General features: G+C 35.8%; 2 protein-coding genes across 2 annotated transcripts in view; one reads left to right on the forward strand and one right to left on the reverse strand.

The window, feature by feature from the left end:
• Positions 383-5,297, reverse strand: MSTN (myostatin). The gene is given in 3 exon segments (NM_214435.2): positions 383-763; positions 2,742-3,115; positions 4,925-5,297. Coding segments are annotated over 3 exon segments (1,128 nt in total).
• C15H2orf88 (chromosome 15 C2orf88 homolog) overlaps positions 5,140-27,030 on the forward strand; it is a 165,832-nt gene continuing 143,941 nt past the window's right edge. The window contains exons 1-4 of the mRNA XM_021076261.1: positions 5,140-5,264; positions 7,815-7,908; positions 8,341-8,448; positions 8,537-8,644. The gene's annotated coding sequence lies outside the window, so the exon portion shown is untranslated. The remainder of the gene's footprint in view (positions 5,265-7,814; positions 7,909-8,340; positions 8,449-8,536; positions 8,645-27,030) is intronic.

Here is a 27,030-nt window from a genome sequence, read left to right on the forward strand (position 1 = left end):
TACATATAGATTTTTCTGTAAATATTAAGTAAAATTGTAAAGAAATAGACTTTAAAGCATACTCCTTTAATTCACCAGAACACAAGGAGAATTGCTTTCATTTACCTGCATATGTTGTAATATATATGAACATAAATGGAATTTGATCTCCTCGTTCAAAAACTCTGGAAATCATAAAAACTTTTTATTGTATGATTTGTTTTGATGGTTAAATGCCAACCATTGCATATATTCTCTCTTTTAGTTCATATACTGTCGCTTGTGCTTAAGTGACTGTAGCATACTCCAGGCATGTAGCCTGTGGTACATAATTTCACAGTTTCAAAATTATTGAGGGGAAAAACCTTCCATGTTTTAGGAAGTAATGAACCAAATATAAATCTCATGAGCACCCACAGCGATCTACTACCATGGCTGGAATTTTCCCATATATTATTTGTTCTTTGCCATTAAAATATAGCATATTGATTGGAGACATCTTTGTGGGAGTACAGCAGGGGCCTGCTGAACCTCTGGGGTTTGCTTGGTGCACAAGATGAGTGTGAGGGTATTTTTGTAAAAATACAAATTCACACTCTCCAGAGCAGTAATTGGCCTTATATCTTTTGGGTGCAATAATCCAGTCCCATCCAAAAGCTTCAAAATCCACAGTTAGAGGGTAACGACAGCATCGAGATTCTGTTGAGTGCTCATCACAGTCGAGTCCAAAATCTCTCCTGGATCTTTTTGGTGTGTCTGTTACCTTGACTTCTAAAAAGGGATTCTGTGTGAAAATGAAAGAAGAGTTAATAGTAGCAATAGATCCTGAATCACTTTCCTACCCTAAGGATTTAACTGTTGAAGAAATAAACTATTTTGCTTATTTGTGTTTTTAAAAGGCACAGCATTAAGGAATTTTAATTTACACTAGGCTCAAAAAAATATAGCAGCAATATAAATTTCCCTGAGGTCTTCGCCTTTTTTTTTTTTTTTTCTTGTTTCCTCCAGTTTGAGTATCCCAATGCCTGGCGCATAAGAGGTGCTCTGAAAATATTGATGGGAAGAAAGGGAGCGAGGACAGAGAAGAGAGAGAGAGGCAGGAGGAAAGGAAGGGGAGAGGCTAGCTTCCTTTCTTCATGCTTGTTGATTAAATATGGTGGCTAAATATGTCTGATGGGTAGGTATGCTCATCCTTCCTCCATTCACTAGGTGTTATTAAGGGAAACTTGGATATTAACACCAAAACAAAATAGTTACCACCCAACACATAGGGACTGTAATGGGAAAGTAGGTGATGAAGGGAGTGGTAGGTATACTGGGTTGAAAGGACAAACTCCAGGAAAGGGAGGGAAAGATTCAGATGATACAATCATTCTTCCTTTATCCTTTCATTGAAAAATCCTCCTATTCAGATATTTAAGTAATAATTTACTAATCCCCCTGCCCCAATCTTTTCCTCCATATAAGACATTTTTCCTTTCATTTGGAAAAATGAGGAATATATCATATTAACTATCTGTTTAATAATAATCAAAACCTCAGTCATATCACCAACTTTGATCATGAAAATGGTACATATAAAAAAGAACACATTCTTAAGTAATTAATAGTAGTTTTTATCCTGTATCAAAATCAAAATAGACCTGGTAATTATTGGTATTTAAGATTATAAAAAAACAATAACATCATTTTGGGAGTTAATAACGTTTTAATTAAAGAAAAACAGATCACTTGGAGAAGTGTTTAATCTCTTAAAGAATAAGTTTTTATTTAAAGTAGCTATGACTTACTAATTATATATTCTTTTCAAATGAGACCATTTAAAAGCTAAAAAGATAACATTTATTGCTTGCAAGTATAGTATCTTATAAATTATAACAATAAATGGAAGTAAAGAATATGGTCACAATAAATAAGTTTTTGAAAGCAGAAGTAAACAAAAGAAGAGATGAACCAGAAGAGCAAGTACCTTTAAATTTATACTAGGTTTTAAAATGGTTTTTATTAGTTTTTATAATATATAAGACATTGTCATCTTTTTGGCCTTGGAATAAATTAGTTGGCATTACCTAAGTAAATTCTTGCAAAAGAATAGTGAGATAGTTCAGAACTAAGTTGAGTGTTACAGGTTTACTAGCCTAAAGTTTTAAATTTTATTAAGGGCAATTCACAAAGTAATCTACATACATATTAGTGCATCAACAGCCTACAAAATAATGAACATATTTATCATGAGGGGATCTTAAATATATTATATTTAATAGTATGTAAGTCTAAACATGTTGTAGTTAATTGCTATAAATAAAAGCATTTCATTTTTAATTATGATTTTTAGAGTTTATTTTTTTCTGCTTTATTAAACCAAAAGGTTTTAACACACTTGGCACTCTTCTAGGGAAAAAATATTTACTTGGGTATATACTAGAATCCAATATGAAGATTTCATGTTTTATTCATATAATCATATGGCATATCAATGAAAAGCAATTTGTGTTTCATTTCCAATTCAAAAGAATTTCCTAAGTTAAGGATTATAGTAAAACTTTTTTCTTCTAAATCCTCATGCAAAGTAAAAGTATCAAGAGGGTATTTCATAGGATATGAAACTGAACACCTACTTTTATTGGGTACAGGGCTACCATTGGGGTAAGATACTTTTGTCTAGCTTAGGAAACTGGTAGTTATTTTCCACTACTACTCATTCACATTATGAATAAAAACATAACAAGATTTTAAGAGTGTTATTTTCAGTAAACTCTTACCAGCCCATCTTCTCCTGGTCCTGGGAAGGTTACAGCAAGATCATGACCATTCTCATCTAAAGCTTTGATTTCAATGCCTAAGTTGGATTCAGGTTGTTTGAGCCAATTTTGCAACACTGTCTTCACATCAATGCTCTGCCAAATACCAGTGCCTGGGTTCATGTCAAGTTTCAGAGATCGGATTCCAGTATACCTTGTACCGTCTTTCATGGGTTTGATGAGTCTCAGGATTTGCACAAACACTGTTGTAGGAGTCTTGACGGGTCTCAGATATATCCACAGTTGGGCCTTTACTACTTTATTGTATTGTATTTTAGAGCTAAATTTAAAGAAGCAGCATTTGGGTTTTCCTTCCACTTGCATTAGAAGATCAGCTAAAAATGAGTAAAAAAAGAAAAGAGTTATTGAAATTGTTTCATGAAAAATGAACAAACTCCTTCATATTAATCAGTGAGCTTTTTTTCTATTGGAATAGTGCATGCATATTTAGTCTTTTAAAATGAAAAACTGTAGAATTTCATTCATAATTCAGAAAAATATCAAATGAAATAATTACTATAGCTTTTCAGATTTTTTTCAATATGTTTTTTCAGCTGTTTATGAGAAACCTACTTCCTTTCTAGAAAACTGTAGACTAAAGAAAATTCTGTAAAGGAATGAAGAGTGGATGAAATTTTAAAATGATGATGATTAGAGAGAACAAGAGACACTGTGGAGGAACATCCACTTAGAATTCTTTGGGAATCTGAGTAGTTACACTTACTGAGCAGCTGTACCAATCAGTCTGGAAGAAGGAACCCTTCCCCCAGGCCTGAATTACCTGGGGACGAGACACACTGAGCAACTAACTGAGCCTCGGGAATTAGTAGAAAATATAGTACATCTGTTATGTTTTGGCCTGGGATAGCTTTTTTAAAGGAACCAAACTAGAAGGCACTTAGCACCAGAATTTAAATGTTGCATTCAGGCTATCTCAAAACTTAGAAAACATTGTTAAGGCCATGCTGTCATTGTAAGCAGAAGCATTTAGAAACAGCTTTCCTTTTGGTTTTCCAAGATTGTTTATAAATAAGGCAAATCTACTCTAGGATTATCTGATAGCATAGTTTTCAAGAAAAATTATTTGTTGCATTATAGCCTAATTACTTAATAAGAAGAATAATATTTTGAAACTGTTTTGAGTCTAGTTTAAAGTGGGTAAAGCACTGTATAAAGCAAAATCACAGACACATGGCACAAAAATCTTTCTTGTCATGCCTTCTCTGTTAAGGTGCCTGTCTCCCTTTCCTTGTGTATACTTTTGAACTGATTGTAATAGGAATGGTATGAAATATATTGTCCTTCATAAGCAATGTGGATACTACAGGTAATAGTTCTTTCTCCCTCCTATGAAAAAGAAAATAATATTGTAGAGCTTATTAAGCATGTGCCTGCCTGGAAATATTCAGACAGGGTACTCTCAACAATAGTACCATGGTCAAGGTATAAGCAGGACTTTGTGAGCCATAACCTACTTGATAAAATGTTTATTTCTTGGCATTTTCTGATAATTAGCTCATAATTACCATTATGCTATGTTTACTTCATCATTGCTCTTACCAAAACATTAAATTTTTTAAAAATATTTTTTATACTTTCCAGTGTAATAGCTTTCAAAATTAGACATTTTAATTTGTGAAGAACATAGAAACACTGTGAGAAATCGTTCTGAATAACAGAAGTCATTCTAGGGGTGCAGCAAATGCCCCAATGGGGCTCAATATCTGCAAATTTACATCTTCCCTTCTTTATCATTAGTGAAAAAAACCTGTTATTACAAATGCCTATTTCAGACAACCAACCTTTTTTTCCACATTGCTTGTAGAAACTCCCAATCCTTGCCTTGGTGGCATTAAGCTGTGAAAGCATAAGCATGTTATATTTGTCTTATTAAACTATATAACAATGCTATGCAAGCATTTTATTTTTTATTTTCAGCTGTTTAGCTAAGGAAAACAATAATACAGCAGCTTTCAGTCTCATTAGTTTATTTCTCATGAAATCTTGAAAAAAGAAACTCTTTTCCCTCCTACTTACGTACAAGCCAACAGCTTGTTAAAAGAGCCTGAAAATAGATCTGTTTCTCATAAACACTGGAACAACAGTCAGCAGAATTGTTGATATACACTAATAGGACTACTTACACTCTGTAGGCATGGTAATGATCGTTTCCGTCGTAGCGTGATAATCATCATCTTCCAAGGAGCCATCACTGCTGTCATCTCTCTGGACATCGTACTGATCAATCAGTTCCCGGAGTGGAGGAGCTTTGGGCAAAAGTTGTCTTATAGCATCTTTGCTAATGTTAGGAGCTGTTTCCAGGCGAAGTTTACTGAGGATTTGAATTTTTATGGCTTCTAGTCTTGAAGATTTAGTGTTTTGTCTCCACATACATGCATTACACAGCCCCTCTTTTTCCACATTTTCCTTTTGCTCGCTGTTCTCATTCAGATCCACGGGACCAGCAACAATCAGCATAAACAGGTAAATATAAACATAGATTTGCAGTTTTTGCATGATTTTAAAATCAATACAATCTTTCTCCTTGTTCTTATTTCTTCCTTTTACTTTTGCTTTTGAGTAACGCCAAGCAAAATTTTAATGCCTGCACTGTCTGAGAGACAACTTGCCACACCAGTGAATCTTTTATACTGTATTCCAAGTGGCTTTTTATATTCCACTTGATGAGACAAGTGTCGTCAGGATCTATGATTGGCTCTTGCTCCACAATGAATCTCGCTGTCAGAGGTTAAAACCCTGTCTGTCACAAGTCACCAAACAGTATTTTGTTACAGTCAAGGGTGAGCTGATTCATTTGACTACTTCATAAAAGAAATAAATCTACAAATAATGAAAGATATATGTGACATTTGAAAAATTAAAATCTATGTTAACAATAATATAAACTGCACTTAAATATTATTAATCTTTATTAGTGAAACTTTAAAATTGTAATTTAAATAAGTAATTCTTTTACACTTCATACTTAAAAAGTTGAAATGTCTTTTTCCTCAAAAAAATAAAATGATTTTACATTATTTAGACAAACATTTGAGGAAAAAAGAATTTTATTTGCTGTTTTAAATTATTTTTAGTCCTGTGTAATCAGAGAAATACAGATTTAAATTAGGAAGACCTGAATTAAAATTTAAGATTGTGATACTAGTAAAATATATTCAGCTATAATTTGAGAAACTTGTTTTCCTGACTAAATTTCTAGTACATAATGAAAATCATACTTATTCTGTTATATTACACATGGAATTATTTTTAAATAATATCTTTTATTCACGTGAAAATCGTGCTCAGTTTTCAACTGATTTTCTCCTATCCTAAAGTTGCAGATTAATATTGCTCAGAAGATGTGTTTTTTCATTGTTTATTACCAAGAGGATAATGTCAGCTATCTGAGCTTAGAATAAGCTTAGAATAACTTAGAATAGAAAGATAATGAATTTTATGACTGATAATGCAGTTTGCCTCAGATTTCCAGTGGTGAAAGTAAAAAATGTAGTATCTATTCTCTGTAAATTATGCCCAAGTATTGTAAACACATAAAAGAGAAGGAGCACCATAATAAAGGGTGCCCATTTTTCTGTTTCCCAATTCTGTGCTAGGTTTGCACCCCTTTGCCAGTTTCTCATTTGACCAGAGGGCAGACACCTGGCAGGGATTTGGGGTAAGGTCTGGGAGCAGAGAATAGAGCTTTTTGTTCTCTAAATTTAAGTGGCCTCTGTAGAGCTCAAACTCTCAACCTTAGCTTTAGGAGCCACAAGATCTAATCAAATGAACTATTAAAGAGCTAAACAAACATAGCCAGTGAGAAACAGAAGCTGTTTCCAGGCCACAGGAGATTTATTCTTCCTACTCCTTTTGGGGAAGCTAAGGACTCCTAAGAGAGTTAATCCATTACTTTTTTTTTTTTCCAAGAGAATGCAGTGGTTCATATCAAATATTTATTTTTTAGGTCACTACTTTTGCACATTGTACACTCATTTACTGCCTCAGTGCACTAAAATGCAACTCAGTAGCCTGAAAAGTTAATGCATTTTCATCAAATTCTTAGGAGGTATCTACATCTCTTGAGAAAAATGGCCTTACATAATGCATTAGACTTGCTCATCATTAAAGATTAAGGAAAAACAGACACAAACCAGATGCCCTGAAGGATTTCAGAAATTCTTTGTTGTGGAGCAATATTAGATCAGGCTTATAAAGGGTTTTTTTGGTAAATTTATTTTTCAACATATAAATCTTTGTAATATTATAATAATCATAACATATGCTCCTATACACTTCTGAGTAAATCAGATATTTTTTTTTTTAAACTTGAATAGAATTGCAAAGCTGTTGGGAAATAGGCTTTGGAGTCAGATAGACCTGAGTTCAAATCTCAACTTTGCCACTTCTAACAGTGTAATAATGGATGAGATACTTAGCTTCTCTAACCTTCAGTTTTGGGGGATGTAATTCAATAATGCATGTAAATTGCTGAGTATAGTGCCTGTCACATAGTAAGTGATTGATAACTAGTACTTGAATGTTTGGTCTTTGTTTCATGCAGAGGGGTTTGAGATAATGCTTAAGTTTATCCTCCACATGAACTAGAACTGCTTCAGGTTGTAGCTGCCAATTATCAGTTCACATAGGCTAGCTCTCTAGGCCTCTGAGGCAAGTGAAATATTCCAAGACAACCCTATCACAAGCCACATTTCAGCTCTTTATTCTTAGTACCTGGAGTAAAGGAAACAAAGCTGTCATTTCCGTACAGCTAATGCTCGTTATTCATGGATTCCCTGTATGCAAATTTGTCTACTTGCTGAAATTTATTTTTAACTCCAGAATCAATACTCATGGCACTTTGATAGTCATTCAAATGCCTGTACAAAACAGCAAAAATCTTGAGGACACAGGGTCCCAGTTGAGGTCAAACAAGGCAATTCTCTGCCTTGTTTCAGCTCTCAGATTTAAGCAAGTGCCCTCTTTGCAATCTGTATAGTACCATGTTTTTCACATTTTTACTTGTTTTTTTAGGGGATGATTCTGCTGTTTAAAATGGTCCCAAAGCATAGTGCTGTGCTCCTACATACAGGAAGGCTGTGATGGAAAGGAGAATGGTGGTTACCAGGTGCTGGAGGAGAGGTGGGGTGGGATGGGGGAAACCTACTGTTCAATAGATACAAAATTTTCAATTTGGGAAGGTCAAAAAGTTCTGGAGATGGATATTGATCATGATTGCACAACAATATAAATGTATTTAATGCCACTGAACTGTACACTGAACTGTCTTATGTATATTTTACCACAATTTAAAAAAAAGAAGGTTGTGCTATGACTTAGGGAAAATAATTTCCTTAATGGAAAAATATGTGTATTATGTAAGCATAATTCAGGCTTGAGTTATAGTGTGTTTGCCTATGAATACAATGTTAATAAATCAATAATATATATTAAATAAATATTTTAAAACAGAAATGAACATAAAACAAGGTTATATATTGATTGGTTGGTGAAAATGTGACCAGAGGCTGATAGGAACCTAACTTTGTACTTCCCCTAGGAGCAATGGCTCAGTGATCCATCATTCATTCAGTGTTGGCAGTGATTTGATAGAACACAACTGCTATGAATAATGAGAATCAACTGAGTCTAATCAACTGTGCTCAAGGTCAGTATTGAATGAGTTAATAGGTACTCAAGAAGTTTTGAGAACCTATATTCCTTCTCCAGTGTCAGTGACTGCAATCTTTCCAAAGCCCCAGAGAAGGAAGGTTCACCAGCCATAGGAACCATCACTGTGGTGTGACTGATGGGGGCCTAGCCTTGGCTGCATTCATGAAGAATGGACTGTGTCATCAGAATGAGTGAGTAGAGAATCCCTTCTAGTTAATTGGGAGGGTGTGGTCCACCAGCTTGTTGGCTTTGTCTTAGGTGTTCCGTATTTGAAAGCAGTTTCTCACATGAGTCAATTTAGGTGGCCAGTGCAGCTCTTTCACAAGACTTATCTTTTTCCTTCCCCCTGTTCTTTATAGTGGATGAGGGCCTTATATTTCTATAACCGAAGGGAGCAAGGAACTTCTCTCACTTCTCTTACAAATGCCAGGGGGGTGTTTCAAAACAACTTTGAAAATATAAAGCATATTTCCCAGGGAGTTCTCTTGTGGCATAGCCAGTGTTGACAACTGCAGTGGCTCTGGTCACTGCTATAGTGCGGATTCAATCCCTGGCCCAGGAACTCCCACATGCCATGGGTGTGGCCAAAAAAAAAAGTGTATTTCCCAGAAAAACATTTATGGTTTTACTCTACAGTCTGGGAATTACTAAGTGCATTAACATAAAGGCTTGTCAGAAGTTTAATGATGTGGCCAAAGAAAGGAGGATTAGACTATTAGAATAAGGATAAATCATGAAAAATTCAACTTGTTGTGAGAAAAACCCAGAAAATTATATTTTATCTAATCATTTTTGCCATTTTCTTGTTTTTTTGTCTTTTCAAACTCCACTCTTTTTAAATTGAAGTATATTTGATTTACAATGTTTGTTAATTTCTGCTGTACAGCAAGGTGATTCAGTTCTACATATATATTGTTTTTTAATATTCTTTTCCATTTTGGTTTAGCATAGGACATTGAGTATAGTTCTCTGTGCTATACCTTGCTGTTTATCCCCTCCGTGGGTAATAGCCTCTGCTAACCCCAGCCTCCCACTCCACGCTTCCCCAAATCCCCTCCCCAGCGGCAACCACAAGTCTATTCTCCTTGCCCATGAGTCTTTTCCTGTTTTGTGGATGGGTTCATTTGTGTCATATTTTAGTTTCCATATATAAATGATACGATATGGTATTTGTCTTTCTTTTTCTGACTTACCTCACTTAGTATGAGAATCTCTAGATGCGTCCATGTTACTGGGAGCCCATTTCTTCTAATGACACCTCTTTGGTGTTACACTGTTCTGATTATGCTTAAGGCCAGAAAAAAAAAAAAAAACAAAACTAAATAGTGTTCAACTCACGTAACAGTTTGAGAAGGTAGTCATCCCACATTGGCAATATCTCATTATCCATACTTTCAATAGATTACAGAATAAAAATTAACAAAAACAAAGAGATCCTTAAGCCAGGGAAAAATAGTATAGGAATAGAAGACAGGAGTTCTGAAATTTAGTTCTGGGTTTGTTGCTGACATTTTATGTAACCTTGAATGAGTCAGTTGACAAAGTCTTTGTTTTGGAATGCAGGTATGTATGTATGTATAATGGACCTGTGAACAGCACGTTTAACCTGCATGGGTCCTCTTATTTGCACATTTTTTGCTAAGCATATACTACAGTACTATACCATCTGCAGTCACTTGACTCCTCCAATGCAGAACCTTGGATACAGAGGGATGACTGTAAAATTATATGCGGATTCTCAACTTGGAGGACAGTTGGTACTCCTAACCCCTGTCCTGTTTGAGTGTCAACTGTATTAATTCATATATTATTTTATGAAGTATTCTAATGCCTACTATGTCCCTGGCACTGTGCTAGATTCTGAGGAGAAAACAGTGAGCCAAACAGAAACAGTGACTATCTTCATGAAACCTATAGTCTAGTTTTTTCACGTGAAATAGGAAATTTGATATGTGCTCTTTTGCTTGAGACATACTCCTAAAGCAGCAGTTCTCAAATTTTTTGGCCTCAGGATTCTTTTGCTGTGAAAAGTTATTTAGGGAGTTCCCATCATGGTTCAGTGGTTAATGAAGCTGACTAGGAACCATGAGGTTGCAGGTTTGATCCCTGGCCTTGCTCAGTGGGTTAAGGATCCGGCGTTGTCGTGAGCTGTAGTGTAGGTTGCAGACGCAGCTCGGATCCCGCGTTGCTGTGGCTCTGGCGTAGGCTGGCAGCTATAGCTCTGATTAGACCCCCAGCCTGGGAACCTCCATGTGCCGCGGGAGCGACCCTAGAAAAGAGACAAAAAGACAAAAAAAAGAAGTTATTTAGGATCCTCAAAAGATTTTGTTTGTGTGGGTCACATCTATCAAAATTTAATTTTGTATAAATTAAAACAAGGGGTTTTTTTGCCTTTTTTTTTTTTTTTTTTTTTTTTTCAGGGCTGCTCATGCAGCATATGGAAGTTCCTAGGCTAGAGGTCAAATTGGAGCTGCAGATGCCGGCCTACACCACAGCCACAACAATGCGGGATCTGAGTCACATCTGCAACCTACACCACAGCTCACGGCAATGCTGAATCCTTAACCCACTGAGTGGGGCCAGAGGTCAAACCCACATCCTCATGCATACCAGTTGGGTTTTGGGTTTGTTACCACTGAGACACAACAGGAATTCCCAAAACAAGATATTTTAGAATACAGACATATGCAAGCGTATATTCTATTTGCTGACAGCATATGTGTCATCACATATCGCAGAGCATCTGGAAGAAAGAATGAGAGTAGCAAAAAAAAAAAACTCTTAGCATTGTTGTGAAAATAGTTTTTTTCCCACAGTCTTTCTGAAAGGGTCTTCACACCAGGGATCCCCAGACCACGCTTTGAGAATCATGCCCCAAAGTAATAATTTGTTGTTGTTGTTGTTGTCTTTCATGTTTTTAGGGCCACACCCGCAGCATATGGAGGTTCCCAGGCTAGGGGGTCTAATCAAAGCTGTAGCTGCCAGCCTACACCTCGGCCTCAGCAACGCCAGATCTGAGCCGTGACTACGACCTACACCACAGCTCAAGGAAATGCCGGATCCTTAACCTGCTGAGCGAGGCCAGGGATTGAACCCACAATCTCACGGTTCCTAGTCGGATTCATTTCTGCTGTGCCACAATGGGAACTCCCCAAAGTAATAATTTTTATACTACTTTAGTTTAATTTTTTTCCCTCTAACTTGAAGTCCCCTCTCCCTAATACCTGTAGCTTTGCTTTTAATGAGACATCAAATATGGTCATTTTAAAATGTATGATACATAATTATTGCCAAGAGCATAAATATAAATGTTATTTTTTTATAATTAACAACTACTAACTTGAGGTTGTTTAGAGGACATTTGCACATTTGTCAGTTCTGGAGCATAGACTGAAATCTGGTCTTGAGGGATTTCTTTTATGGTTTTCAGGTCAGTCTTGATAATATTCATATTATGGCAATGCATCATAATAATGTCCAGTTAACAAAGTTTTTGCATTCCACTGTCCTGTAGAGGTACTATTAATTCAGAACAACTTTAAGTGTGATTTCTACCTTCCTTCCTTTCCAAAGTGGAAACACTATTCACTCACACATTTGAAATACAAAGAACAAAAATTAAGTTATAATTTAGCTTTCTCATTTTTCCACTGAAAAAAGATACTAGACTCAAAGACTTAGTGTTAAAATTAGACTATTACAATTCTCAAGTATTTGCTTTTGTTTCCTTACTTGTCCTCCCATCTCTACCCCTCCCTCCCCCAAAAGGCTATGAGCTCCTGAAAGACAGAATTATCTTGTTCATTTTTGTCCCCTTAGGTTTTGGTCTAATACCTGGTACATAATTAGCTTGACAAAAGGGTGTTTATGGATCATTGAATCAACAAATAAATAATGTCTCCTTAAGTAAAAGAAAGTTCAACTTTCTAATTTTTCAATAGGTATACTTATATTTTTATATTTATAGACTTTTGAAGGACTCTGTTGTGCTTTTAGTTTGCACTGACTATGTTTACAGCACTTCTACAGGGTTCTCTCTTACCTGAGGTGGTAGGGAGTACCAGTACTGGTGGATCCTTTTGTCCTTGCCTCCTCTTGCAGTTCTGTGGTAGACCAAGCACTTGAACTTTTGCACTTAATGATCTTTGTGGCATTTAACAGGACCTTGTTAGGGAGTGACCACACTTGCTGTGATATAGCTAGACTACCAGAGCCCTTACCCAGCATAGATCCTATTTAGGTCAAACTGAGTTTAAGGAGCAACAGAGGTAGCCAGAAAGGAGAAAAGAAATCTCAAAAGGGCAGTGTGTGTGTGTGTGTGTGTGTGTGTGTGTGTGTGTGTGTGTGTGTGTGTGTGTGTGTAGGCACAACAGTCTGCTTTGACCCAGTGGGGAGAAATGTGAACTGATTATATATGCTACAGTCTTCTCCTTCTCCATGTTCTTTTATAAATTACTTCTCTCCCTTTCTCCTCATATCAGTAGGAAGGTATTTTTCCCCAAAACTCAAATAGAGTTTATCACCTCAGTTTACCCCAAGGCATAGCTCTTTGAATAGCCATTCCAGGTGGGCCAAAAATCAACCTATTTCCCAGAATATGCTCTCCACCTAAGTTCTTAGCTCTCCAGGGGGATCTGTGAGTTCCATAAGTAATTTCATAAAACTTAGTACTTGATGAACATTCTAGATCTACAGTGTATGTCTGTAGTCTACAGTGTATGTGTGCATATATATATATGTATATATACTTATTATATACGTGTATGTGTATGTGTGTATATATGTATGTATATGTATATATGTATGTGTGTATGTATGTATATGTATATATATGTATATTATATGTGTGTGTGTGTATATATATGTATGTATGTATGTATTCATTTTATTGACACTCCTGCAGCTTATGGAAGTTCCCAGGCCAGGGATCAAACCCACACCTCTGCAGCAACATGAGCCACTGCAGTTGGATTTTTAACCCATTGTCACACAGCAGGAACTCCTACAGTGTTATTTTTTAAAAGGTGTTTATAGTTGAGTTTTTTACTGTAATAAAGTTGACTTCAAATGCCATCTAAAGTGATAGGGGTTGACTTTTATCTGTGAGAGTTCTCTAAAAATTTGTTTTTCCTTGGAAAGGAATCTTTACATTATTAAAGCTTTGAGAACCTGGCTCAGATAATTTCTTTTAATAGTAAATAAGCATAGCTACTGAAGTTTTTTGCTGAATGGCAGTTGCTGGTTGAAAAAAGTCTGTAATTTACTAATTTAACCCTTTTTACAAGTCTTGAATTTTCTTTTTGTTTTTGTTGAATGTACATGCAGTGACATAGCAGGTAAGGATGTTTCCCTGATATGTTATAGCAGTCTCTAGTTGGACCGTCAAATTTGCTACAGTCACATCCTCACCTTTGATCTAAACTTCCACACCATTGCCCACCTCCCTGGATTAAGAAGGCACAAAACTTCTGCCTGCAGTTATGCATTTCTTCCTCAAATTTTAATGAAGTAAAATTTAAAAAATTTACAAATGGGAAGCCGAGTATAAGAAGTTCGTTTTCATTATTTTTGATGACTGATTTCCTTCATGATGGTTTTCTTTACTTTAGAACAAGCACATGCTTTCCAGAGCAGATGACAGTATAGATCGACACTGGAGATTATTGAAGCATAGTTGATTTACAATATTGTGTTAATTTCTGCTGTACAGAAAAATGATTCAGTTATACATACATATATATATATTTTTTCATATTATTTTCTATTATGGTTTAATCACAGGATAGTCAATATAGTTGCCTGTGCTATACAATAGAACATTGTTATTTATCCATTCTATATATAATAGTTTGCATCTGCTAACTCCAAATTCCCAATCTACCCCTCCCCCACAATCCTTCACCCTTGGCAACCACAAGTCTGTTCTCTCTGTCCATGGATCTTTCTGTTTGGTAGATATGTTCATTTGTCTCATGTTTTAGATTCCAAATAAAAGTGATATCATATAGTATTTTTATTTTTCTGACTTACTTCATTCAATTTGATAATCTCTAGTTCCATCTATGTTGGCGCAAATGGCATGATTTCATTCTTTTTTATGATTAAGTAATATTCCAGTGTATATATGTACCACATCTTCTTTACCCATTCTTATGTCACTGAACATTTAGGTTCCATGTCTTGGCTATTGTAAATAGTGCTGCTATGAATATAGGGGTGTGTATATGTTTTTGAATTAGAGTTTTGACTGGATATATGCCCAAGAGCCAGATTGCTAGATCATATGGTGACTCTATTTTTAGTTTTTTGAGGAACCTCCATACTGTTTTCCATAGTGGCTGCATCAGTTTACCTTCAAACATATGTAGTAGCATTCTCTTTTCTCCACACCCTTTCTAGCATTTATTGTTTGTGGACTTTTAAATGATAGTTATTCTGATTGGTGCAAGGTGATACCTCACTGGAGTTTGGATTTGCCTTTCTCTGGTAATTAGCAATGTTGAGCAATTTAGATTTTAAATTTAAAGACTTAAAACCCTTAAAAAAAATTGGCTTCCTCTTTACTCAGCTAGTGACTTGGAAATAGTAATAGCCAGAATAGAATTCAGTGCTTGCCAAAAGTATTCAGGAAATGTTTTCTTATTTCCTTGGAATTGCCTAAAGCATTGTTTTTCATAATTCACAGAAGTTTGGCTTTCAGAGCCATTCTGTTTCCAAATTCTTTTGTAAATTCCTAGAAAGAATTCTCTAAAAATGTATTCATTTATTTGTTTATTCATTACACTTACTGAGCACCTGGTTTGTGAGAGAGACTATGCCAAGAACTAAAGGCAAGGAAAAAAAAAATGATACTTTTTGTCTAGTGGAAAAAATTGAATTTCAGGAGCATTAGAATTTTAAGATGATCATATCTAATATACTCATGAACAGATGGAGAAACTGAGGCCCAGAGAGTTTATATGACCTAAAGTAGAATTAAGTTAAAAACAGTTTATTTGATTTACAAAGGCAATTTGAATTGAAACACTTTTGAAACACCAATACTTCTTTTATATTGAGTTAAGAATTTTTTTTTAATGTTCTAAAATTAACAAATAAGGTCAGTGCTCAATTTCCTGGGTCAGTGCCACATGGTGCCCTTTGTCCTTGGAACCAGTCCATGGTCTGGCTTGGCAACTGAAAGACCCAATGACCTGAGTTTGGCCATTAGTATAGGGGTTTTAGTGTCTACTGACTAAATGTACTTGGGATACCCATTTGCTCAGGTATTGGGGATCAGCCTTTTGTTACAGAACATCACTATTTCTGTTAAGCTCATTTTTCAATATTTTGAATTATATATTTAAATTCTTGAAAATTTAAATTAACAAATCAGAAGCTTCTAGTAATTTTAACGATAAAAAGTTCTGACTTTTGTATTGATTTAAAAATAGAAACAGTCTTGAATTAGAGTAAAAACATTTTCATTTAATTAGATTTAACATGAACATTCTGTCCCCTGCTGGGAACTCTAAGAACTACATCACCGGTACCACCAATTTTTCTATGGTCATAGGGACTTTAGGTTAAACCTTGAATTCAGTTTTCTATATGTTCTTTCCTTTGTTTTGGTAATACACAGAAAATTTTTAAATAAAATCTGTAAGGCATTACTTTTATTAAGGTTCAATATCTGTTAAATATTGCACATTTTTGCATGATATAATGAATCTAAATACACTGTAATAAAATCAAATCTTCACCTTCATTTTAAATATGAATAAATATTTTTCATCTTCGCTCAAACTTAGAGGAGAAATCTGATGAGAGAGCAGGTGAAATTTAAATACTTGATTAAAATATTTGATTTTTTTAAAATATTCACTGTTTGGTTGTAGGTAGACATCGAGTATATTTATATACAACATTGCCCTACCCATAGAAAGGAGTGGGTAATCACTTGAGCAAGTGCAAAGTTATGGACTGGAGTATGGACTATGGGACAAACCAACAATTTCTTGGGTGTAGCTGGAACGGTGTATACATAGGATATTTATCAGTGTGGAGTGGAGAACAAATGCGAGACTAGAAATAAGATGATAAAACCTTCCCTCTCCAAAACCTATGAATAATAAACACTTTTGCCAGCTAGTATCTATGAGCTCTCTGGCTTTGGACAACTTAGAAACTTTCATTTCCTCATCTGCAAAGTGGAAATATTAGTCAAGTTGTGAGGACTAAATGAAATAATGATGTAAAGTACCAAGAACAGAGTCTGGGGCTAAGTAAATGCTTAATAAATACTAAATATTGAAATCATTGTCAACATCTAACAACAGTAATACCAGTAGAAACCTAACAATTTTTATATCACTGATATTAATTTGTTAGAAATCTTAATTGAAAATATATAAATTTAATTTTTGTAAAGAGAATACATATGATATACTCAGAGGAAGATCTAAAGCAAAATCACTAGAAAACTAGAAAGAAAACAGTGGGAAAAGATCTTTCAGGCAAATGCTAACAAAAAGAAAGCTGTAGTCATGATAGTAGGATAAAATTTAAGGTAGAAAGTATAATACAAGGTGAAGGAGGAAATCTTATGATGGCAGAAGCTCTACAGAGAAGGTATACATTTCATAAACCTTAAAGCATTGAATAATATAATAATAAAAATACATAAAGAAAACTGCAGAACTACAAGGAAAGATAGAAAGTAGTACTAGTCTACTTTAATTCACTTCATGGATTAAGATGTCAAAATTGGTACGGATATATTTGGATGATAAAGTCAATGAGGTTGATGAAATAGATTTGGTTGATGAAATAGATGAAATAGGTATCGTGTTATCTGAAAACCAATCTTAGTTTTAAAAGTTCATGAAACATTTACCAAACTAACTATACATTGGCCCACATACACACACAGAAATCTCTTAATTAATTCCCAAAATTAGAACTAATCCAGACTACATTCTCTGATAACTATGCAATTCAACAAAAATGAGTGAACAAAATAAAAGTGAAGATTATATTTTAAATATAAACACTACTTAAAACAACTTTGGTGCAAAAAGGAAATAAAACTGTTTTTGCAGAATGTGTACAAAATAATAATTAAAACATTACACACCAAAACCTATAGAATACAACTACTACTGTGTTCAGCAGATAGTCATGGTTTAAAACAGGAATACAAGAAAGAAGAAAAACAACATACTGTTTAACTAAAAAAATTAGAAAGTGAGAAGTTCTCCTATGGCACAGCAGGTTAAGGATCTAGTGTTGCCATAGCTGTGGTGCAGATCTCAACTGCTGTGTGGATTCAATCCCTGGCCCAGGAACTTCTCGTGCTGTGGGTGAAGCCAAAAAAAAAAAAAAAAAAAAAAAAAAAAAAGTAGAAAATGAACTACCAAACAGACTAAAATTAAACCTTAAAAAGCAGAAGAGAAAGGTAAAAGCAAAAACAGCAAAGCAGCAAATTAACTATAATTCAATAAAATTTTTAAAATAAAGTACGTATTGATTTAAAAAACAGAAAAGCAATAGAACTGATAATATAAATTACAGTATAAATCTATGACTTATTTCCTTAAGGAGAAAAAAAAATCCAATACACTAGCTAATCTAATCAATATAAAGAAGGCATAGATAGTCTATATATTTTATTATATTATGCAAATAAATTTGAAGACCTGGAATTCCTGAAGTGGCTCAGCAGAAATGAATCTGACTACTATCCATGAGGACACAGTTTCAATCCCTGGCTTTGCTCAATCCCTGGATTAAGGATCCAGCATTGCCATGAGCTGTGATGTAGGTTGCAGATGTGGCTTCGATCTGGCATTCCTGTAGCTGTGGTGTGGGCCAGCAGCTACAGCTCCTTTTTTGACCCCTAGCCTGGGAACCTCCATATGCCGTGGCTGCAGCCCTAAAAAGACACAGTCACACACAAAAATTGAAGGCCTACATGGAATTAAGATGATATAGGTCTTGTCTTTTCTTTTTTCTTCTTCTTCTTCCTTTTTTTCTTTTTAGGGCCCCACCTGTGGCATATCAAGTTCTCAGGCTATGGGTCAAATTGGAGCTGCAGCTGCCAGCCTACACCAAAGCCACAACAATACCCGAACCAGCCGCATCTGCAAACTACGATGCAGCTTGAGGCAATGCCAGAAACTTAACCCACTGAATGAAGCCAGGGAATTTTTTTTTTTTTTTTTTTGGCTTTTGGCTTTTGGCTTTTGGCTTTTTAGGGCTGCATCTGTGGCATATGGAAGTTCCTGGGCTAGGAGTCTAATTGGAGCTGCAGCTGCTGGCCTATGCCACAGCCACAACAATGCAGGGTCCAAGCTGTGTCTGTGACCTACACCACAGCTCACACAAACATGGGATCCTTAACACACTGAACGAGGCCAGGGATGGAACCACATCCTCATGGATACTAGTTGGATTCTTTACCACTAAACCACAACCAGAACACTCAACTAGTAGATCTTAACCGGTTGAGCCACAAGGGGACCTCCCAAGATGATATGGGTTGTCTAAAAAAACACAAGCAAGGAAAAAAATGGAATAATTACCAGAGAGCTACTCTCTGAAAAATACCAGTTTTTATAGATGATTCTTTCAAATCCTCAAATAATCTACAGTGTTTTTCAAGATAGTGGTTTTGAGATGAGCATTTTCTTAAACTGAAATAAAATAGTATAGAGTGAGTGCATATCATAGAGCAAGAATTATGATGTGAAACTTTGGTTACAGTGCTTATTTTATGCCAGATCTCCTTTTAAAGCTGCATTTTTTACTCTGGGTCACAATCAAAATACTCTGAAAGCCACCATTCTAAAATTTTAATAAATTAAAGAATAAAAATGAATTAATTCAGAAAGCTTAGCAAAAAATATAAGCTCCATAATACTGATGCTAATACATGGCAATGAGCAAAACAAGAATATTGATTCAAATTTTGAAATTAAATATTAGTGGAGTTCCTGCTGTGGCACAAGATCAGCAGTGTCTTGGGAGAGCTGGGAAACAGGTTCAATCCCTGGTCCAGCATAGTGGGTTAAGGATCCAGCACTGGTGTGGCTGTGGCTATGGCTCAGATCTGATCCCTGGCCCAGGAACTCCATATGCTGTGGGGTGGCCAAAAAAGAAAAAAATTTTTTTTTTTTTAAATTTTATTTTCCCACTGTACAGCAAGGGGGTCAGGTTATCCTTACATGTATACATTACAATTACAGTTTTTCCCCCACCCTTTCTTCTGTTGCAACATGAGTATCTAGACATAGTTCTCAATGCTATTCAGCGGGATCTCCTTGTAAATCTATTCTAGGTTGTGACTGATAAGCCCAAGCTCCCGATCCCTCCCACTCCCTCCCCCTCCCATCAGGCAACCACAAGTCTCTTCTCCAAGTCCATGATTTTCTTTTCTGAGGAGATGTTCATTTGTGCTGGATATTAGATTCCAGTTATAAGTGATATCATATGGTATTTGTCTTTGTCTTTCTGGCTCATTTCACTCAGGATGAGATTCTCTAGTTCCATCCATGTTGCTGCAAATGGCATGATGTCATCCTTTTTTATGGCTGAGTAGTATTCCATCGTGTATATATACCACATCTTCCGAATCCAATCCTCTGTCGATGGACATTTGGATTGTTTCCATGTCCTGGCTATTGTGAATAGGGCTGCAATGAACATGCGGGTGCATGTGTCTCTTTTAAGTAGAGCTTTGTCCGGATAGATGCCCAAGAGTGGGATTGCGGGGTCATATGGAAGTTCTATGTATAGATTTCTAAGGTATCTCCAAACTGTTCTCCATAGTGGCTGTACCAGTTTACATTCCCACCAACAGTGCAGGAGGGTTCCCTTTTCTCCACAGCCCCTCCAGCACTTGTTATTTGTGGATTTATGAATGATGGCCATTCTGACTGGTGTGAGGTGGTATCTCATGGTAGTTTTGATTTGCATTTCTCTTATAATCAGCGATGTTGAGCATTTTTTCATGTGTTTGTTGGCCATCTGTATATCTTCTTTGGAGAAATGTCTATTCAGGTCTTTTGCCCATTTTTCCATTGATTGATTGGTTTTTTTGCTGTTGAGTTGTATAAGTTGCTTATATATTCTAGAGATTAAGCCCTTGTCAGTTGCATCATTTGAAACTATTTTCTCCCATTCTGTAAGTTGTCTTTTTGTTTTCTTTTGGGTTTCCTTTGCTGTGCAAAAGCTTTTCAGTTTGATGAGGTCCCATGGGTTTATTTTTGCTCTAATTTCTATTGCTTTGGGAGACTGACCTGAGAAAATATTCATGATGTTGATGTCAGAGAGTGTTTTGCCTATGTTTTCTTCTAGGAGTTTGATGGTGTCCTGTCGTATATTTAAGTCTTTCAGCCATTTGGAGTTTATTTTCGTGCATGGAGTGAGGGTGTGTTCTAGTTTCATTGCTTTGCATGCAGCTGTCCAGGTTTCCCAGCAATGCTTGCTGAATAGACTTTCTTTTTCCCATTTGATGTTCTTGCCTCCTTGTCAAAGATTAATTGACCATAGGTGTCTGGGTTTATTTCCGGGTTCTCTATTCTGTTCCATTGGTCTGTCTGTCTGTTTTGATACCAGTACCACACTGTTTTGAGGACTGTGGCTTTGTAGTATTTCTTGAAGTCTGGGAGAGTTATGCCTCCTGCTTGGTTTTTGTTTCTCAGGATTGCTTTGGCGATTCTGGGTCTTTTGTTGTTCCATCTAAATGTTTGGATTGTTTGTTCTAGTTCTGTGAACAATGTCATGGGTAATTGGATAGGGATTGCATTGAATCTGTAGATTGCTTTGGGTAGGATGGCCATTTTCACAGTATTGATTTTTCCAATCCAGGAACATGGAATATCTTTCCATTTCTTTACATCTTCTTTGATTTCTTTGATTAAGGTTTTATAGTTCTCAGCGTATAGGTCCTTTACCTCTTTGGTCAGGTGTATTCCGAGGTATTTGATTTTGTGTGGTACAATTTTAAAAGGTATCGTATTTTTGTATTCCTTTTCTAATGTTTCATTGCTGGTATACAGAAATGCAACTGACTTCTGAATGTTAATCTTATATCCTGCCACTTTGCTGAATTTATTAATCAGTTCAAGGAGTTTTGGGGTTGAGTCCTTAGGGTTTTCTAGGTATAGCATCATGTCATCTGCATACAGTGACAGTTTGATCTCTTCTCTTCCTATATGGATGCCTTTGATTTCTTTTGTTTGTCTAATTGCTGTGGCCAGGACTTCCAAAATGATGTTGAAGAGCAGTGGTGAGAGTGGGCATCCCTGTCTTGTTCCAGATTTGAGTGAGAAGGCTTTCAGTTTTTCCCCATTGAGGATTATATTTGCTGTGGGTTTATCATAAATGGCTTTGATTATATTCAGGAATGTTCCCTCTATACCCACTTTGGCGAGGGTCTTGATCATGAATGGATGTTGAACTTTGTCAAATGCTTTTTCTGCGTCTATTGAGATGATCATATGATTTTTGACTTTTTTTTTGTTAATGTGGTGTATGATGTTGATTGATTTGCGTATGTTGAACCATCCTTGTGAACCTGGGATGAACCCAACCTGGTCATGGTGTATAATTTTTTTGATATGTTGTTGGATTCGGTTGGCTAAGATTTTGTTGAGAATTTTTGCATCTGTATTCATCAATGATATTGGGCGATAGTTTTCTTTTTTGGTGGTATCTCTGCCTGGTTTTGGAATGAGGGTGATGGTGGCCTCATAGAATGTCTTTGGGAGTATTCCTTCTTCTTCAACCTTTTGAAAGAGTTTAAGGAGGATGGGCACCAATTCCTCTTTATATGTTTGATAGAATTCACCTGTGAAGCCATCTGGTCCTGGACTTTTATTTGTAGGGAGTGATTTTATGACCTCTTCAATTTCATTTCTAGTGATCGGTCTGTTCAGTTGGTCTGTTTCTGCTTGATTCAGTATTGGCAGGCTGTAAGATTCTAGAAAATTGTCCATTTCTTCCAGATTGTCAAACTTATTGCCGTATAGTTGTTCATAGTATTCTCTTATGGTTTTTTGTATTTCTGCTGTATCCGTTGTGATTTCTCCTTTTTCATTTATAATTTTGGTGATTTGGGTTCTTTCTCTCCTCTTTTTAGTGAGTCTGGCCAGGGGGTTATCAATTTTGTTCACCTTTTCAAAGAACCAGCTCTTGGTTTTATTAATTTTCTCTATTGTTTTTTGAGTCTCTATTTTATTGCTTTCTTCTTTGATCTTTATAATTTCCTTCCTTCTGCTGACTTTAGGACTTTTTTGTTCTTCTTTTTCTAATTCATTTAGGTGGAGGGTTAAGTTGTCCATTTGGGATCTTTCTTCTTTTTTGAGAAAGGCCTGGATTGCTATAAATTTCCCTCTGAGCACTGTTTTCGCAGCATCCCATAGATTTTGAGAGGTTGTGTCTTCATTATCATTTGTTTCAAGGTAGTTTTTAATTTCCTTCTTGATTTCCTCACTGACCCATTGGTTTTTTAGTAGCATGTTGTTTAGTCTCCATGGAGTAGGTTTTTTCTCTTTGCTTTTCCCATGGTTGATTTCTAATTTCATGGAATTGTGGTCAGAGAAGATACTTGAGATAATTTCTATGCTCCTAAATTTATTGAGATTCGCTTTATGTCCCAACATGTGGTCTATTCTTGAGAATGTTCCATGAGCATTTGAGAAGAATGTGTATTCTGCTTTTTTTGGATGTAGTGTCCTGAAGATATCAATTAAGTCTAACTTTTCTATTGTTTCCTTTAGGATCTCTGTTGCTTTATTAGTTTTCTGTCTAGAGGATCTGTCCATTGATGTGAGGGGGGTATTTAGGTCTCCTACTATGATTGTATTCTCATCAATATCTCCCTTTATGTCTGTTAATATTTGTTGTATGTATCTGGGTGCTCCTGTATTTGGGGCATATATGTTGATGATAGTAACATCCTCTCCTTGGATGGATCCCTTAATCATTAAATAGTGTCCTTCTTTGTCTTTCTTTATGTCTTTTGTTTTAAAGTCTATTTTGTCTGATATGAGCGTTGCAACTCCTGCTTTTCTGTCATGTCTATTGGCATGAAATACTTTCCCCCACCCTTTCACTTTCAATCTATATGTATCTTTTGTCCTAAGGTGAGTTTCTTGTAGGCAGCATATTGAAGGTTTTTGCCTTTTTATCCACTCAGCCACTCTGTGTCTTTTGATTGGGGCATTCAGTCCATTGACATTTAAGGTGATAATTGATAGATGATTATTTATTGCCATTTGATCCTCGTGTTCCAGTTGATTCTATGGTTCTCCATTCTTCTTTTTTTTTTTTTTCAAAAAAGAAAAAATTAAGTTAAATATTAGCAAGTAGAATTCTATAGTATATTAAAAGAACAATATACTGTAATGGAGCCCAGTTATTCCAGCAGCACAAACATGGTTCAATATCTGAAATCTGTTAATATCTTTTAATATATTAATATGTAAAAGAAGAGGAAAACATGATCATCTTAATTTATTCCTATAGAGCACTTGGCAGAATTTAAATAGTCCTTTAGAAAGCCCAGAAATAAACCCACACACCTATAATCAACTATCTATGACAAAGGAAGCAAGAATATACAATGGAGAAAACATAGTCTCTTCAATAAGTGGTGCTGGGAAAACTGGACGACTATATGTAAAAGAATGAAATTAAAACACTCTGTAACACCATACATGAAAATAAACTCGAAATGGATTAAAGACCTAAATATAAGATTGGATCCTATAAATGTTTAGAGGAAAACATAGATAGAACACCATCTGACATAAACTGAAGCAATATCTTTTCAGATCCACCTCCTAGAGTAATGAAAATTTAAAAAAAATAAACAAATGGAACCTAATTAAATTTAAAAGTTTTTGCACATCAGAGGAAACCACCAAAAAAACGGAAAGACAACCCACAGAATGGGAGAGAGAAGTTATTTGCAAATGAAGTGACTGACAAGGGATTAATCTCCAAAATACACAAACTCATGTGGCTCAATATCAAAAAACAACCAACCCAATCAACAAATTGGTAGAACACCATTTCTCCAAAGAAATCATACAGATGGCCCCCCAAAAAATGAAAAGATGCTCAACATTGCTAATTATTAGAGAAACGCAAATCAAAACTACAATGAGGTACCACCTTACACTAGCCAAAACAGCCATCATCAAAAAATCTGCAAACAATAAATGCTGGAGAGGGTGTGGAGTAAAGGGAACCCTTCTACGCTGTTGGTAGGAATGTAAATTGGTACAACCACTATGGAAAACCATATGGAGGTTCCTCAGAAATCTAAATATAGAACTACCATATAATCCAGCAATCCCACTCCTGGGCATGTATGAGGGCAAAACTAATTCCAAAAGATACACACACCATTATGTTCATTACAGCACTATTCACAGCAGCCAAGACATGAAAGCAACCTAAATGTCCATCAACAAAGGAATGAATTAAGAAGATGTGGTACATATATACAATGAAATGTTACCCAGCCATAAAAAGATTGAAATAATGCCATTTGCAGCAACATGGGTGGACCAAAATTATCATACTAGTGAAGTTAGACAGAGAAATACAAACATCATATGATACTACTTACATGTGGAATCTAAAAAAATGGATACAGGAGTTCCTGTTGTGGCACAGCGGAAGCAAATGTTACTGGTATCCATGAGGATACAGGTTTGATCCCTGGCATCCCACAGTGGGTTAAGGATCCGGCATTGCTGTGAGCTGTAGTGAGGATCGCAGACACAGCTCGGATCCCACATTGCTGTGGCCATGGTGTAGGCCAGCAGCTACAGTTCCAATTCGACCCCTAGCCTGGGAACTTCCATATGCTGTGGGTGTGGCCCTAAAGAGACTAAAATAAAGTAAAATAAAATAAAATAAAATATACAGATGAACTTATCTGCAGAACAGAAACAGACTCACACACAGCTTTAAAAACAAACTTATGGTTATCAAAGGGGATAGGTGGGGGGAGAGGGAAGGCCTGGGGGTTTGGGACTGGGGCATATGCACACTGCAGTATTTGGAACTGACTGGCCAGTGCGGACTTGCTATATAGCGCAGGAACCTCTATCCAGTATTCTGTGATAATCTATATGGGGAAAGAATCTGAAAAAGATTTGATGTGTGCATAACTGAATCACTTTGTTGTATAGCAGAAAAATATCACAACATTATAAATCAACTATACTTCAATAAAACTTTATAAAATGAAAAAAATTAATAGGAGTCCTTTAATTAGGACAGTTCCTTACTAAAAAAACCTTCAGCAAAATTTGAGTAGATGGATATTTTCTTGAGTGATAAACCAAAATTATGCTTAATGATGAAACACTATACATATTCTCATTAAAATGAGGATAAATTAAGAATAGCCTTAACAATAATTACTTGTTATTTTTATGGAACTATTAGCCAACACAATAGACAATATGGAATATGGTATAAATATAGGACAAGAAAAAACAAAGTTGACATTATTTTTGCATATTATATAACTTAATGCCTATAAAAATATAAAAGAGTTGACTGAAAATATGTATATGAAATAAATTCGTTAAGGTATCATGTTACAAAATGAATGCACTCTGAAATCATAGGTTTTTTTTGGGCAAAAAGTAATCAATTAGAAAATATAATGAACAAAAAAGATGCCATTTAAAATAATAACCCAAACTAAGCCAAGGCAAGGAAAAATACCTGAGGAGAATTCAGCTCTAAGAATGCAGGCCCTACACCAGTAGTTCTTAGTCCTGACTGGGGTTAGGCTCTTTTTTTTTTTTTGCCTTTTCTAGGGCTGTTCCTGCAGCATATGGAGGTTCCCAGGCTAGGGGTCCAATCGGACCTACGCCAGAGCCACAGCAACGGGGGGATCCGAGCCGCATCTGCAACCTACACCACAGCTCATGGCAACATTGGATAGTTAACCCACTGAGCAAAGCCAGGGATGGAACCTGCAACTTCATGGATCCTAGTCGGATTCGTTAGCCACTGCGCCGCGGTGGGAACTCTGGAGTTAAGCTCTTAATAAATACACAACTCTTGTGCTCTACACCAAAACAATTAAGCTTTTGGTGATGGGCCTAAACAGCTGTTATTTTTTTTTTTTTCTTAACCCTCTAAGTGATTGTAATGTACAACAAGGGTGAAAAACTACTGTTCCATATAAAGAAGATATTAAAACTCAATAAATGGAAAGACATACCCTTTTCTTGTATAGGAAGACTCAGTAATGTATAAATGTCATTCTCTTTAGTCTACAAATACAATGTAATTTCCAATTAAAACACTGATCAATTTTAAAATATAACAATAATTCAGAATAGCTAGGTAACTGGGTTTTTTTTGTTTGTTTGTTTGTTTGTTTTTTTGTCTTTTTGCCATTTCTTGGGCCGTTCCCGCAGCATATGGAGGTTCCCAGGCTAGGGGTCCAATCGGAGCTGCCGCCACCAGCCTACACCAGAGCCACAGCAACGCAGGATCCGAGCCGCGTCTGTGACCTACACCACAGCTCAAGGCAACGCCAGATCATTAACCCTCTGAG

The sequence above is a fragment of the Sus scrofa genome, chromosome 15 (assembly GCF_000003025.6).
Source record: "Sus scrofa isolate TJ Tabasco breed Duroc chromosome 15, Sscrofa11.1, whole genome shotgun sequence".
NCBI classification, from domain to species: Eukaryota; Metazoa; Chordata; class Mammalia; order Artiodactyla; family Suidae; genus Sus; species Sus scrofa.